This window comes from Grammomys surdaster, unplaced genomic scaffold, assembly GCF_004785775.1.
Source record: "Grammomys surdaster isolate TR1022 unplaced genomic scaffold, NIH_TR_1.0 125750, whole genome shotgun sequence".
NCBI classification, from domain to species: Eukaryota; Metazoa; Chordata; class Mammalia; order Rodentia; family Muridae; genus Grammomys; species Grammomys surdaster.
Window position 1 is genome coordinate 509,682 of NW_021620582.1, and position 15,310 is coordinate 524,991.

The window sequence follows — 15,310 nt, forward strand, 5'->3', positions numbered from 1 at the left end:
ACAATGTACATTTTTTTTTGTTAAGAAACTAAAATTATAGGGCTTCAAAAACAGAAACTCCAGTCAAAAAGGAAGTGCTAAGCCCACAGCAAGTATTCAGGTCCTTAAAACTCTGAGCTTTGAGCCTACTCTGTTCTTGAGTTGAGTTTATTCTTCCTCTTCACTGACATCGAAACTGTTAAAGAGTTCACTTGGAGGTGGAGAGTCTCACCCCACCATACTTCTGCAAAAATCTAAGGTTTCTCTTTCATAGGCTTAAGAATAAGTCTTGCCCTGCCCCACCTAGGCAGCTGTGACTAGCTTGAAGAAGAGAAGCAAACAAAACATTCTGAGCCTGGGACTGATCAACTGCCCCTGTTCACAGTAGGAGTCCAACACAAACACCTGGTAAGAGAGGTGCTTCAGGGCCCTGGCCAGGCAGTGGAGTTGGCTGGGAAATGCTGGCTGGAGAGGGAAGGTAAATATAGAAGAAGAGATTACAGGTGGAAGCTGTGGGGGTCCCTGCAGGTATCACACCGGGAAGGGAGCCCCAGGAAGAGCTAAGAATGAAAACCAGGTATAAATTTACTTCAATCAAACTGGATCGGACTTTGGGGAGTCTGATAACTGGAGGTTTATTTCGTGTATTTAAACCCAGTATAATTTGGAAAATAAGCTTCCTGGTGTAATTCAATCTCTGATGCACAAGGAACCACAATAACATTGAAGCTCAACTTAGGGTAGTGTCATTTCTTCTGACAAGATGGGTTCTAAAGATAGGCTACCTGTACTAGCTTAAGGGCCTAAGGGTCTGTCCTGTTCTCAGTCATATAGAGAGCATAGAGGTCATTTGTGCCGTTAACCACCTCCGGTCCTTCTGTGAGAGCTTGGAGAGCCTCTGACTATAAAAGTCATTTATATTAGGAGCAACCTTCAGTCCTACTTGCAGGAGCTTGTTAAGGCTAGCTCAACAGATAACACAGATCACCAGACTATTAATCACCTCCAATTCTCAGCTTTCTGGATGGAAGGACAGGGTTTTTCATCTTTCCCATTGGAAAGACAATCCTGTGTGTTTAACGTTCCTGGTTTCCCTGAAGATCTGTGGATGCATGGACATTCGTGCTATGATCCCAACAGGAAGCATTGCATGTATGAGTATACATATAGGTCAAAGAGGATGAGATGTGACAACCGGGGCAGCCTACTCATCTCCTGTCCTCCTCACCGGACTTCAACGTTTTCATAGAATTATGAGACCGGCTTTCTTCCTTTTTTAAGAGCTATGAAATCATAAAAGGAAGGAAAAAAGTCAAACGAGTCAGATAGTTATGTTTGCTCTCACTGCTTCTTCTATTACCACTACCTTCCTTCTTCCTGCACAGAAAACATGGTGGTAGACCTTCCCAGGCACCTTCCTCTCCTATTGTTGCTGGGGCTGTGGGAGCCGATGTGTCTACTTTGCACTCAGCCTAAGGGTCTCTCCAAGGCGCACTGGTTTGAAATTCAGCACATACAGACAAGTCCTCAGCAATGCAATACAGCCATGCGCGGCGTCAACAATTATACCCGACACTGTAAACAGAAAAACACCTTTCTGCATGAATCTTTCCAGAATGTGGCTGCTACCTGCGGTTTGCGCAATATCACCTGCAAGAACGGTCGGAAGAACTGCCACGAGAGTGCAAAACCTGTCAAAATGACTGACTGCTCACACACTGGAGCAGCCTATCCTAACTGCTGCTACAGTAGTGCTGTACAATACAAATTCTTCATTGTGGCCTGTGAACACCCAAAGAAGGCGGACCCTCCCTACCGATTGGTGCCTGTGCACTTAGATAAGATTGTGTAAGGCTAGGTCTTTTCCTCTGTTTGACACAGGTTCTCTTACAGTTTATTCAACTTTGCCTTTTGTTCCCACAGAAACGAGAAGATGCTGGAAGAATTAAGATGCCTAAGCTATCAAAATGGGGTAAAAAAATAAGAGTGCATGGGTAGCTCAATAAATGAGCACTTGCTTAGTGCACAGTGGTCCCTGGGTTCAATCATCATACCACCCCCCACCAAAAAAAAAAGAAAGAAAGAGAGAAAGAAAGAAAGAAAGAAAGAAAGAAAGGAAGGAAGGAAGGAAGGAAGGAAGGAAGGAAGGAAAAGATTATTTTCTGCTCAGGGGTTACCTTTGTTAAGGAGGAATATAAGAAAAGTATAAAGAAGGTCCAAGATGCTGAACAATTTATCCTGCAATTTTTTGGGTCAAGCTTTATTGTACTATGCTCATAGGAAAAAAAATCTTTTTTGATATAATGAGTGTGAATTTTTGCTGGGTTGTTTGTTTGCTTGTTTGTTGTTTTAACAGGGTCTGATTTGGTCAGGGTGGGCTCAACACCACTATGTAGCGAAGAATGGTTATCAATTCATATTAAACCCTGCTGCCTTCTCTTATTCTCCCATTCTTGCTCAGTCCCTTCTTCCAGCTAGCTTCCCCACCCTTATTCCGTGTGAGGCTCCTGTTCCCAAGGCAGGAAAGGGGGATGTCAGGAGCCATAATAGGACAAGCTAATAATTAGCAGTTGATCATCCTGAAATGCTTGCCTTGGATTATTATCTGTGACAAGTGTACCACATCAGCAAGGCTATGCTGGACATATTTTAGGAAAGATCCTGCTATTAATATGCTTTTCCTATTATTATTATTATTGTTGTTGTTGTTGTTATTGTTGTTGTTAAACATATATAATGATCACTAAGCAATAGCACTCCCCTTTGGAGCAGATCTCTGCAGACCCACGAAGATGTACTGCCTTGTAGTGATTCTATATAGACAAATAGATGACTTATTAAGTCTTAATGATGATCCTATAAGAATTCCTAAAATTATATCAATGATTATTTAGCTCTTTTTATAGTGGGACTGGTATTATGTCCCTTTCTGATAGTCAAAACTGCTATGAGAACTCTGCCAGTCTCTGAAGTGTCATCAGTTAACAGCACTTAGATAGTAGCCAGACTCTCTCCTGCTCAGAGCACATTCCAAGGTGGTTGTAACACAATTAACCATAGGTCACTAAAAGGGAACTCAAGATTTATTATAGGTGCTAGGACAGAAGAGAAAATATTGCCTGGGTTTATCTATACAAAACTTCACTAATTTCTTAGTTATAGTTTTAAACCTTCAGTGAACCTGTGGAGCTAGACAAGTGATGGATGTTTAGCCGGATAATTACTCCTAATGGATATGCATGTAAACATTCTCGATTGTAAACTTCTATTTCAATTTATGATTTGAATTTTGGTGTGAACTTGTGATGAACTTTGTAACATGTGATCAGGTACTCCAAATGATGTATAAGACAAAGGGACGTTCGTTAGCGGTCACTTCACTTTCTCTCTCTCTCTCTTCCACACTTTCTCTCTCTCTCTCTCTCTCTCCTCCTTCCTTCTTCCCTGCTTAGAATCTCTCTACTTAGAATTTTTCCTTTGTTAGAATTTTTTCCTTTTCCCCACTTAGAACCTTCCCACTTTTCCCCTTAGATAACTTTCATAGGAAACTTATTACACTTAATAATAAATTATAATAACTTCTTTAAGTGTCTTTTCGTCTTGTGACCTCAAACCAACAGACCTATGTTAGAGCCTGGCAGTGCCTGCAGAGAGAGTACTAAGGATATTTGCCTAATTCTCTGCTGTCCCTGGGCTGGGGTGTTAAGTGCCAGAAACTGCAGTTTCTGGCCTCAGAGGATCAAACAGATTGCAGGTCAGCTACAGTAGCCTAGCAAGTAAACTTTAGTAATGTAGACAAGAAAGATTTTATTAAACAGCAACCCTAAATATCTCGTAAGATATTACCCCAATCTCGTAAGACCAAGTCTTACTCCTCGCCCACACTCTTCCAATTCCTATCCCCCTTGGCTGCCTCAAGAAGAACCGACCGATCACCTTCTCCTCCCACCAAGCCGGGGCTGGCTCCTGGCAGGGGGAGTCACTAGCAGCCAGGAGGCTGGAGAGCTTTTGAGGACTCACAGCCATCTTTCACTCCAGCCTAAAGCTGCCAGGCAGGCAGCCACCAGCAGGCACCAGGCACACACTGGCTGCACACAAGCCACATGGAGGTAGGCATGCTGGGAATGAGCAAAAGAAACTTATGCTAAGTACATTGGTTTCATTTTCAGACTTCATTTAATCATAGAGAAAAAAAAATTCAGGTGGGGTGGAGGAGAGCTGCCCCCAGCTGAGCTTCCTTCCTAGCCCTGAACCATTAGTTTTATTAAATTTATTGTTTGGGACTGGAGAGATGGCTCAGTGATTAAGAACCCTGGCTGCTCCTCAGGAAGACCTAAGTTTAATTCCCAGCACTCACAACTCATGAAACTCTAGCTCTGTGGGATCTGCCAACCTTCTCTGGCCTCCAAGAGTACCAGACATGTCCATGGTGCACAGACCTACATACAGGCAAAACACCCACACATATAAAATAAATTTTCAAAATAGTATTTTTTATTTCATTGATTTATGTGCTAATTTTATTAACTTTTTCTGTTTGTTCTGGGTTAAATTTGATCTCCCTCCCATGCCTCCTCTCTTAAGACAGGATCCCACGGACCTCAGGGTGACCTAGAACTCACTATGGAGTTGAACTGAGTTTGAATTCCTAACCCTTGACTCCACCTCACAAGTGCTGGGATTACAGGCGCCTCGCTCACTTGCCCACTTCCTTTCTTTTTTCCTAGCTCTGGGAAGAACACACTAGGCTTAGTCAAGAGCACTGAACTTATTTGTGCTGAAACTATAAATGTGATCAACAGTTATTGTTAATCCTGACATTTGCCTGAAAAACCAACTCTACCATTTTGGGCCAAATTTGAGGCAAGTTTTATTAAATATTAAATACTGACCAAGAGATGGACTTTTGGTCAGAACCATTGCCTGGAATTTCCAAGCTGGATCGGCCTCAAGCCCCGTGTTTCTGGGTTGGGGGTGGAGTGGTATAAGGACAAACCTATAGGTTTTCTCCATGTTCCACAGTGGTTCTTGATAAAAGAGACAGTCTTTGGTTCCAAACTGTTTATTGATTGCTCATTGTGGAAAATGGGTGCATATCACCTCCTCAGGGTAGAACAGAGATTAAATATCTTTTGTAGGAAGGAATGTCTAAGAAAGGAAGCTCACTGGCTAAGTCCCCAGGGCCCATCTTTATCATTAGTGTAGAGAACTCCGTTCTATTTTTTCTGTCCAGTCTTTGCCATGAGACAGTTTAAGGATTCTCTGACCTCATCTTCTATTTACCCATCTGATGTTGGAAAGTGAAGGAACAGTTATCAGATACAGTCTCTTGAGCTAACTTTCTGGGGGTCCAGAAAGGTTAGCAACACAGTATGAAACCTCTGGGAAGATCACAGGTGAAGTGGAAATGTCTGATTTCTTTGGAGACTCCATTGTGTCCTGTGATGTGTTTCTGGACACTGTCTTAGAATGTTTTACTGAGGAGACATGTGGAGAATGTTGTGCTGAAAACAGACACATGGTGTTTTCCTAGAAGCTGCCTGGAAAAGGGGCATGTGATGTTTTGCTGGAACAGACACTTGAGAAGACATGTGATGTTTGGCAAGGATATAAGTAGAACCCAACAGACAGTGGATGACACTGTAGCATGGCTCACCTTGCCAGTCTTTGCTGATCTTCCCCTGGCTTCTTGCCACTTCCGCAGACTCAGGCCAGTTGGCAGAGCCTCAAGGTTTCTTCTGGATCCAATTGCCGTTGCTGACTCGTAAACAGTGTTTGCAAGTGGATCAAGCTACTGCTGCTGATTTATGTAAACCGAACTATTGATATCCTGACAATGAAGATGGGAATCCCCCCTCCCACCCCAGAACTATTTCTAAACAGGTCCACATCTCCCTTTGCCCTAATAACCTTAACATAAAGTTATTCCCTCACAATTCTGGAATCTGGAAGCTCCTGTGACAACTGCAGCCTGAGGAGATGTTGTGGTGCCATTTTGACGGGAGCAGCCATTTTGGACAGCTTTCATGGGACATTTTACTGTGATAGCTGGGCCTGGAAGGTCGAGGCTGCCACCGCTTTAACGTCTTTTGTGACGTAGCATGTTTTGTGGCGTGCAGCTCAGGGACTACAAAGACAATGTCTGGAAGCTTATCATATTTATATATTCAACTGCTTCAACAACAATATAGTCAAAAATATAAATGAGATAATGAGATGAACAAAAATAGTATTCTTCAATTTTACTGTGTCATACTCTTTGAATATTAAAATCAGATACCTGGGAGCAGGGCATGAAAGCACACTCCGGGAGTAAACGAGCCTGGTTGTCTTTAGTTTACTCCTGATTTCATGCCTCAGCTTAATTATATTTAAGCTGCAGGTTGTAGTTAGCTCATAAAAGGTTGTCTGTAGTCTGATATTCTATGTATCTATGACCCGTGCAGCTGGCCATGCGCATGTGCATACCACATGCTCATTGTCCCATGTAAACTACTTCCCAAACAGTCCTAGGCCTCTCCTTAAGTAATTATTTGGGGGTGCTTGTGGGATGCAGGTGTCAGTGCAGGCAGTGGTCCACAAAGAGAAGAGACTGAATACTCGATTCAGATTGACCTCATCCACCCGGATCAGAGCCGAGGAATCGGATGCCAGGATGTTCGCTGTCAGCACATTTCAAACACTGTACATTTTTGGGAAAAGTCTCCAGGTAACAATCACACACATTCCTGGCAATAAACATTCTAATTCCAGGTGCACAATAAAGCTTAAGATGTGAGGTGGACTGGAAGGTGGGAGCAGAAGCCGCCCGAAGGTGAGCGCCATTTTGCTATCTGCCTCCACAGATAGCAAAAAGGTCATGCTCAGTATCCACTCCCCGACTTCTGGGCAGAAATTAAGTAATTCCTCCTTTGAGGAGAGGCTCCTGAATGGTGTATGTTTAACATTTCTGGCTCCCTAGTGCTCTGTAAGCACAAAGACATTTGTGTCCCCAGGAATGGGAGGGAAAAGGAGGTGGAAAGGCTGCCAGGCTGGTCTGATCGATCATCATCCAGCACCGTATATTCATTAAACACGTTTCCAATAAAGCCAAAGAAATTCCTGACCCCACTCCTGTAGGTTGTTACTGCTGCTGTGACGTCATCTCTAGGTCAACCACCTGCTCTATAAACTCTGAACCAAATGGAACATTTCCCTGGGTTCTGAGGGACTGGGAAGGAATGTGAGACCAGGAGGAGGTTAACTGGCCAGTTCTACTCTCACAGACTGCTTATGCATTCTAGAAGGAAAACTTCCCTTGGAAGGCTATTGGGAGGGTAGTAAAGACCTCTAAAGTGCTTGTGTTGAGGGGCTCTCACAGCACTAGCTCAGATTTCAATTCTGGAACTTTTCTAGAGATGATAATAATGATAACAACAACAATAGATAATTAGTAACTATATATAATGACTAAAGGTAAAGGTAAACATATCTAGAAAACCATAAGTACTAAGATAATGGATTTTGAGATTATCAAACTGTCTTACTTTTCTATAGCTGTGAGGAAACACCAGGACCAAAGCCACTTATAAAAGCATGTGTTTGATTGGGCTTATGATGATAGAGGGTCAGAGTCATGGACGGTGGAGCAAAGGCATGGTGACAGCAACAGCTGAGGCAGAGAGAGCAACGGAAATGAAAACATAACCGTGTTTTCAAAGCCTCCCCCAGTGACACACCTTTCCCCAAGAAGGCTACATGGGACTGTAATGGTCCAGGATTAAGGAAGGAAGGGTGGAAGAGAACTTGAACACAGGATATATCAGATGAGGATGTCAGGTATTGGCTTCCTCCCTTCTCCCAACCTGGTGCCAGAAAGTTGGCTGCCCCACTATCGACCCTAGTAAGAATGAATACCACAACAATTATTAGCCTCTACTCCTTGTCCCCCCCCCCACTCAGTATGCAGAAAGCATCTTCCAACAGTCCTGGCTAATTGTACATGACCACACAAACTTTGCCCCAGAGACCCTGGCCACCTCCCCAGGGGCATAAATACCCCCTCACATACTCCCCCAATAATGAAACCAGTTCTTTGAAGCTTATTCCTCTTTGTGTGTGTGTGTGTGTGTGTGTGTCTTCTTTGTGTGTTCTTTGCCAGCGCACTCACTGCTGACCAAGGCCCTGCAATGCACCCACCTGCTCCACCTAAGCTTTCCCCCCTCTAGTTTAGCCTGGGAGAAACAAAACATCCAGCAGCAGCACCATACCTGCTAATCCTTTCTGAATAGTTCCACCAAAGTGGGACCAAGTGTTCAAACATATGAGTTTAGGGACCATTATCATTCAAATTCCAACACAAACCTATCCCCATGTGTTAGGAAGCTGTGGCACAGATAGAGAAAAAGGAGTCCAGGAGTCAGTCTAGGCTAAGTCAGGGGCCCAGGCCAAATTTTCTGACATTGTAGACTCAGGACAGGTGTAAAAGTAAGGACTTTTAGTATAAGCTCTTCCCAGACTTGTAAGAGGAAGCTAGAAAGAGACTTGTGGTTATGACAAACTTTAATACACAGACACCACAGTTGTCTAGCATGTCCATCCCATCAGAGGAGCAAGCTCTCTGTGTTTAGTTATGAAGACAGCCATGGCTAGAAATAGCATGTGAACCTAAAATCACTGTGAAAGATTAAGCCTATCTCTTTATTTCTTTTATTTTTACTTATGTGTATGTGCCTGCATGAGTTTATGTGCACCACATATGTGCAAATGCCCACAGAGGCTGGAAGAGCCTCAGAATCCCTGGAAATGGAGTTACTGGTGATTGTGAGCTGGCATGTGGGTGCTGAGAACCAAATTTGGGGCCTCTGAGAAAGCAGGAAGTGCAGTTAGCCACTGACTCATCTACTTGGAAGTTCTTGCCCACCCAACATAGCTGGGACACGGTGGCACACACCTAAGAGCCTGGTACTTGAGAGGTCTGTGAAGGAGAAGCAGGAGCCCAAGGCCATCACTGGTCACATACTAAGTTTCAGGACACTCTGTGCTACTCAAATTGTTGAAAGAAAACCCAAATATACCTAAAACTATCGGCTAATCTGCAGAGGAACGCTACAGTTTGTTCTAGGAGTGCTGGTGGCTGGTTCTTACAGTAACATACCTTCGCTCTACACCTTCCATGTGGAACACCACCGTGAATCCTGGATCATCCATGGGTGAGACTGTGCCACCTTCGTGACTGTTTCCCAAAAGCATTATTGAAATTGGATTTCCACTGTGGTTGTTAAAACTGAAGCCCCTCCCCCCATTCCTATTTGTTCCATGAGATCTGAGTCAAGCTGAAGACAAGAGAGTAAGAAGGAACCCCTGGAAGGCAAGACTGGCTGCTGCCTTTCCTTCACACTGAGAAAGAAAGTGCAAAGTGAAACACGGATGGAAGAAGATCCCTGAAACGCAGAAGCAAGGCAATGTTCTTCTGCTCTCTTAGTGGTGGGACTCTCTTCAGCAGCTGTGACTGATCTGTGTGAGTATGAGGAGCGGATGGATTTGGGATCCATGACTACTGGGTGCTGAAATAGATGCTAGACTTTATTATAGAGAAGAGTATATGAGAGGAATGAATGATCAGTGGAGAGGCAGAAATTTCTAGACTCAGTAGTGCAATTAAAGATGCCAGGAGCAGGGAAGATCTGGAGCAATGAATGAGGTGATTTGCCCATTGTCCTTACTCCACTGTGAAGTGCCCTAAAAGGACACCTCTGACTGGGCAATTTATAATGAGCAGAATCTTATTTGGTTCTTGGTTCTGAAGTCGAGAAAGTCTAAGGTTGAAGGGACACATTCTGGTGAGGGCCATCTTGCTTCATTTGTCTACGGCAAGAGAGGAATCTGGGAGCAGGACACAGGTCAGGAACACATGTTTCATTAGAAGGAAGTCCTAACATGAGTTATTTCTTTCAGGGAAAGAATGATAGAGAGGGGAGGCAGGTGTTGACGTGATCAGGTTGGTAGACACGGATAGCTCACTGGTTTGGCCTAGGTGGAGTCCTACACAGAAGCATCGAAGTGGACTGGTACGGAGGGGCTCCCTTCACAGGCCACAATGATGTGCTTTTGGACATGACTGGTGGTGTAGTCGCAGTTGGGATACCTGGAATTCCCCTTGAGGCGGCAGTCAGTGATCTGCACGGTGGCGCTGCTCTTGTAGCAGTTGCTCTTCCCGTTCTTGCAGGTGACATTTTCCTGGGAGCACACAGCCTGGACATCTGTCAAGGATTCATGCACGAAGGTGTTCACGGGCTTGCACGACCCCTTTGTCATTTCCCGGCTCTTCATCATTTGGTTACAGTAGGTGGGGCTGCTGCTGGAGGAACCTTCTGGGTCCATGTGCTGCCTCTTAAACTTCGCAGCCGAAGATTCCTTGCCCAGGGAAGGCTGGACCCATCCGAGCACCAGGACAAACACTGGAAACAGAATGAGGGACTTCTGCAGACCCATGGTAGCTTTGCTGCTCTGAGGAGTCTGACAGGAAAGGAAGAGAAAAAAGGACAAATGCTCAGAAGAGCTGCAGCACCCACCTCCATCTCCACAGCAGACTCTCCCACCTCAGCTTCCATACACATTAACCCCTCATCCTCCCCAGCACACTGCCCCCACCTCATCCATCAGTACACTCCCCTCATCTTTCCCAGCACACTACCACCACCACCCCGCAGCCACCAGTGTACTCCCCCACCTCAGCTTCCGAAGGATGAGCCAGAAAGATTTCCCTCTGTTGAGAGATCTTGAAAGTGAGACACTGGTTTACTTTATTACTTACTGAAAAGAAGCCATTCTTTTCTCTAGGTGGTGGGCTATGTCACCTAAACTCTTGGCAAAATGCTGAATACTGTTTTTTTCTTTTTCATATAAAATACGTTTGAAGAATAGAACACATTTCTAAGTAGTGTTCAAGTACTTCATGAGAAGGTCATTTAGAATGTGCCATACACTGAGTTGTATTCCTGGGTCATTACTGACACCCAGGACTGTGGCTGTAGTCTTTATCTTACAACACAAAGGAATTTGATCTAGTGCCTGACTCTGGCAGGATACAGGGTTTGGGTTATATTCTAAAGACACATGCTCCCTCGCCCAGTCTGGGAGCTCTGTCCTCCCCACCCCACTCGTTCTTTACTTCTGACTTTTCTGTGCCTCCACCCCCGCTCCAGCTGTTTGCCTGGCCCAGCTTTTCTGGAGTTTGGTCAGTCAAGAGTGACTGGCCTCAACTCTCTCAGTTCTACCTGTCAAGCAGAAATAGTTACTGAGGCCACCTCTAGGCCACTTACCTAAACTTTTAGTTTGAATTCCAGGACAAATTGGAAGCCAGTTTCTTCAGTCACACAGTCTCTGTGGTGTGGAATTTAAAAGGATTCTAAGGGGTTGGCTTTCAAGAAAAATGGGCGGGGTAAATCTGGGTCAATCTCATCTGAATAATAAAAACAAGGGCATTGTAGACTTGGATGGAAAATCCCCCAAGGCTGCCAAAGAAAGAGAAAATACCATTTGAACCTCAGGTGCTGATTCCCAAGGGGCAGCAGAGGTAGCCACAGGGACAATGGCACAAACACTTCAAGTTCCTTCACAAAGCCTGGTAACTTATGAGCATGCTGTTTGTACCATTTACAACCTGGAGGTTAACAGAGGACACATAGAGATCCTGGAAATCATGGGAGAGGGAAGCCCTCCTTCTCTATGGTGTTGAATAAAATTGTTTGTAGCCAGAATTCCAAATCTCCCAGCAGTGCCTATCTTGGAGAGGGAGTAAGAGGGGTTCCTGTCAGCAGCTTGAAGGGTTCCTGAACTAGTGGAGTTGTTAGGGCGAAAGTCTGGGTTGTGGCAGGCCTGCCAAGCCAAACTCAGCCACTCACCCTCAATAGACCAATTAAAATAAAAAATGATATCAAAAAGCAGAGAAATGCAGTGTATTCAATGTGACTAATTGGGAAAAGGAATAAAGAGAGTCCAGTGACCCCGAGTCCCTCTTCTGGGTCCTGATATGAACTTTAGGCTTAAGTGGAGGACAAAGGGTATATATAAATAAGCAATCCTGATCAAAGTGTGGCTCCGCCCATCACTGACTCATCCCAGGCTTGGCTCTGGTTTGTCCTGCAAGATGGTCAGACAAGTTGTCAGACCGGTATGAAATGTCTTTCTACGAGACAACTCTCTGACTAGCACAAGGCCCCTCAAAACCTTTCTTTTCCCAGCATGAGACTTCTGGGGAAACTCTTTTTGTTGTTGTAGTAGTAGTTGTTGTTGTTGTCTTTAACAGGTTTAGCCTTTAGTTAAACATGTATACAAAAGTTATCCAAAAGGACAAAACCCATGTCATCAGTCATCACTGGACTCTTGGTTTCTTCCTTCTTTGCTTCCACTTTCTTCTCCGAAGGGGCAGCGGCGGTGGAGAGGGCAGGAGCAGCCGACCAGACCCTCCACAGCAGATGAAGCTTTGTGTTGACCTTGGCCAGGGCCTTTGCAAGCAAGCCAGCCAGAAGGTTCAACATTAATACCAGCTTCTTTATTAGGTGGTTAAAGTCTTTCTTTTTCTTTCTTCCTTCCTTCCTTCCTTCCTTCCTTTCTTTCTTTCTTTCTTTCTTTCTTTCTTTCTTTCTTTCTTTCTTCCTTTCTTTCTTTAACATTTATCTATTTTATGTATACAAGTACACTGTCTCTGTCTTCAAGCACACCAGAAGAGTGCATCTGATCCCAATATAGATGGTTGTGAGCCACCATGTGATTGCTGGGAATTGAACTCAGGACCTCTGGAAGAGCAGTCTTAGCCACTGAGCCATCTCTCCAGCCCAAGGCCGTTGATCTTATCCTGTGACTGTCTCTTCATCACCATGCAGGATGAGAGAGAGAGAGTAGATGCAGGAGAGCTCAGAAACTCATGTGACTATGAGGACTGCCAGTGTGGTGCTGGTCTCTACATAAAGTGAGGGCCTCCCTCATCCAAAGGCAGTCTTAGCTATCTTGAAGCCTAGCACATTGGCAGCAGCTGTGGAATGCCTGGGGAAATTCTAATTCATTGAGGTCTGTACCTGATAGTTTTATGTCAACTTGACACAAGTTCAAGTTATCTAAAAGGAGGGAACCTCAGTTGAGAAAATGCCTCCATCAGATCCAATTGAAGAGCATGTTCTTCTTCTTCTTTTTTTTTTAATGCTTCTATTTTATTCTTTTTTTTTTTTTTTTTTTTTTTTTTTTGTTTATCGAGACAGGGTTTCTCTTTATAGCCCGAGCTGTCCTGGAACTCACTCTGTAGACCAGGCTGGCCTCAAACTCAGAAATCCACATGCCTCTGCCTCCCAAGTGCTGGGATTAAAGGCGTGTGCCACCACTGCCCGACTGGAGAGCATGTTCTTTATGATTAGTGAGGGCCCAGGCATTGTGGATGCAGGGGATCCCAGGTTCTACAAGAAAGCAGGTAGAGCAAGCCATGGGGAGCAAGCCAGTAAGAAGCACTCCCACCCTCCGCCCCCATGGCCTCTGCATCAGCTCCTGCCTCCAGGTTCTTGCCCTGTTGAGTTCCTGTCCTGAGTTCCTTCAACAATGAACACTGATATGGAAGTGTAAGTCAAATAGACCCTTTCCTCCCCAACTTGTTATTTGTCATGGTGTTTGGTCGAAGTAATAGTAACTCTAAGACAGAGTCCATTGTCTCAATACCCTGGTAGCCGAGGAGTGGGGTACAACTGCCTTTCTTTAGCGTATCTCCCAGAATAGTTATAGGAGGTTACAGAAGACAGGGAAGATACCTGGCCAGAGAGGAGACCTCCAGAGTGAGCTCTACCATTTCTGGCAACTTTCTACCATCTTCCAGGCCTGCTCTGGAGTAGTCAAGGTAGGAACAGAGCACAGCTAAAGATAATCCAAAACCACAAACATTTTCTGGAGAAAATACACAACAAAATGGCTTAGGGGAGCCCAGGTTCTCCTAAATATATACTTCTCCTAAGGAGCCCCATCCTGACCTGTATACCAAGAGTTTCTTATGGTGCTTATAAGGTTTACAGATCAAAGGGTTCCTCTTTCCCAGCTGGGAAGTGACCCCTTGTAAACAAGGAGGACTCCAGGAGTGTGAGATGACTCCCCTAGCCTGTACCTGATGTGAAGCAATGACAGCATTTAGGACTTTAAAGACCATACTCTGCCTCACTTTGGGGCTGAAGGTTGCTCACAGCAGAAGCCTGCTCTCTGTAAGTGCTCTGATCTTACACTTAGGCTCATCCTGCCTCCAGAGATTGAAGATAATAACCATGCACACCAGACTTCATTTTATGTGGTGCTTGGAGTGTAAGCCAGGGCTTCGTGCATTGAGGCAAGCAAGCACTCTACCAACTACATTCCCAGGCCCAGAAGAAAACGCTCTTCAAGGAAAAAAATTAAGATTGTTTTTCATGTGGTATCCAAATAAAATCAGCATTCCTGGGATGGATGAGGATGCTGTGGCAGTGGGGACAATGAAGACCTGATGTGGCATAAGGTTGGGTTTCATGTTGTAGTAGTTACACACTTAGGCCTATGTGAGCCAAGAAATCTCAAGATTAACATGAAATAAGCATGATTTACTTTGGTTGCAGAATAGAGTTTTCAAATTAGGGAGTCACAGGCCAGTCCTCAGATCTGCCTTCTCATTGGATGGTAGGGAATAGAGGACTGAAGGGGAGAGAGGAAGACGCTTGTTGATTGGATAGTAATAGGGAGAGAGGCTGAGGAGTTCTGTTGTCCTAGAGCAGACGGTCACCATCACCTCCATGGCCTATATGCTTCTGTTGTCACCAGTCATGTAAACTGAGCATTTCGGTACCAGATGTATAGACCGAAGATACAACCACTCCAAGGTATGGGCAAGGGAAAGGTTTTTATTGTAGATAGGAGGGAAAGAACAGACAGAGGCAGCTGGAAGAGTATAGGTCAGAGAAAGCAGTAGACTGAACAGGGCCAGAAGACCAGACATGAGGAGCAGATGAGATCAGAGGTGAAACAGACAACCCAGACAGAGGAAGAGAGAGAGCACATGTCCAGAGTGCAGGGTTATATGGTAATGGGATGGGAAGCACATGACCTGGAGAAGTTTAGGATAGAGTGTAGGGTGAGAAGAGCAACATGTAGCTGTGATATGGAGGGAGTCTGGAGGCACATGCACTTTGATAGCTATGGCACCACAGATATTACTTCCCCCTGACAGTGATGAGGAAAGGCTCCTTTGGCAGAGAGGAGTGGGTCTCGGACTTCAGGGGAGTAGAGCTTTAGTTGGACCTGGGCTTCTGCAGGAGGGACTTTGAGCTATAGGTTGGCTTTTACTTTTTTT

General features: G+C 44.7%; 2 protein-coding genes across 3 annotated transcripts; one reads left to right on the forward strand and one right to left on the reverse strand.

The window, feature by feature from the left end:
- Window positions 1-294: 294 nt before the first annotated feature.
- Rnase6 (ribonuclease A family member k6) lies at window positions 295-2,421 on the forward strand. 2 transcript variants are annotated; one of them, XM_028788531.1, is made up of 2 exons: window positions 295-387; window positions 1,365-2,421. In XM_028788531.1, exon 2 carries the CDS (start codon window positions 1,370-1,372, stop codon window positions 1,829-1,831), a length of 462 nt encoding a protein of 153 aa, XP_028644364.1. In that variant the 5' UTR covers window positions 295-387; window positions 1,365-1,369; the 3' UTR covers window positions 1,832-2,421. The 2 variants fall into 2 exon arrangements, with proteins under 2 accessions (XP_028644364.1, XP_028644365.1); XM_028788532.1 differs by lacking the exon at window positions 295-387 and adding an exon at window positions 394-457.
- Window positions 2,422-9,522: 7,101 nt separating this feature from the next.
- Window positions 9,523-11,346, reverse strand: Rnase1 (ribonuclease A family member 1, pancreatic). The gene is made up of 2 exons (XM_028788534.1): window positions 11,283-11,346; window positions 9,523-10,476 (listed from the first exon to the last, which is right to left on the reverse strand). The coding sequence occupies exon 2, from the start codon at window positions 10,450-10,452 to the stop codon at window positions 10,003-10,005; it is 450 nt and encodes a 149-aa protein (XP_028644367.1). The 5' UTR covers window positions 10,453-10,476; window positions 11,283-11,346; the 3' UTR covers window positions 9,523-10,002.
- Between the last annotated feature and the right edge of the window lie 3,964 nt (window positions 11,347-15,310).

Excerpts from the sequence above, each read along its gene's own strand:
- Rnase6 (XM_028788531.1), top strand. The coding sequence starts at position 1,370 with ATGGTGGTAGACCTTCCCAGGCACCTTCCTCTCCTATTGTTGCTGGGG.
- Rnase1 (XM_028788534.1), bottom strand. The coding sequence starts at position 10,452 with ATGGGTCTGCAGAAGTCCCTCATTCTGTTTCCAGTGTTTGTCCTGGTG.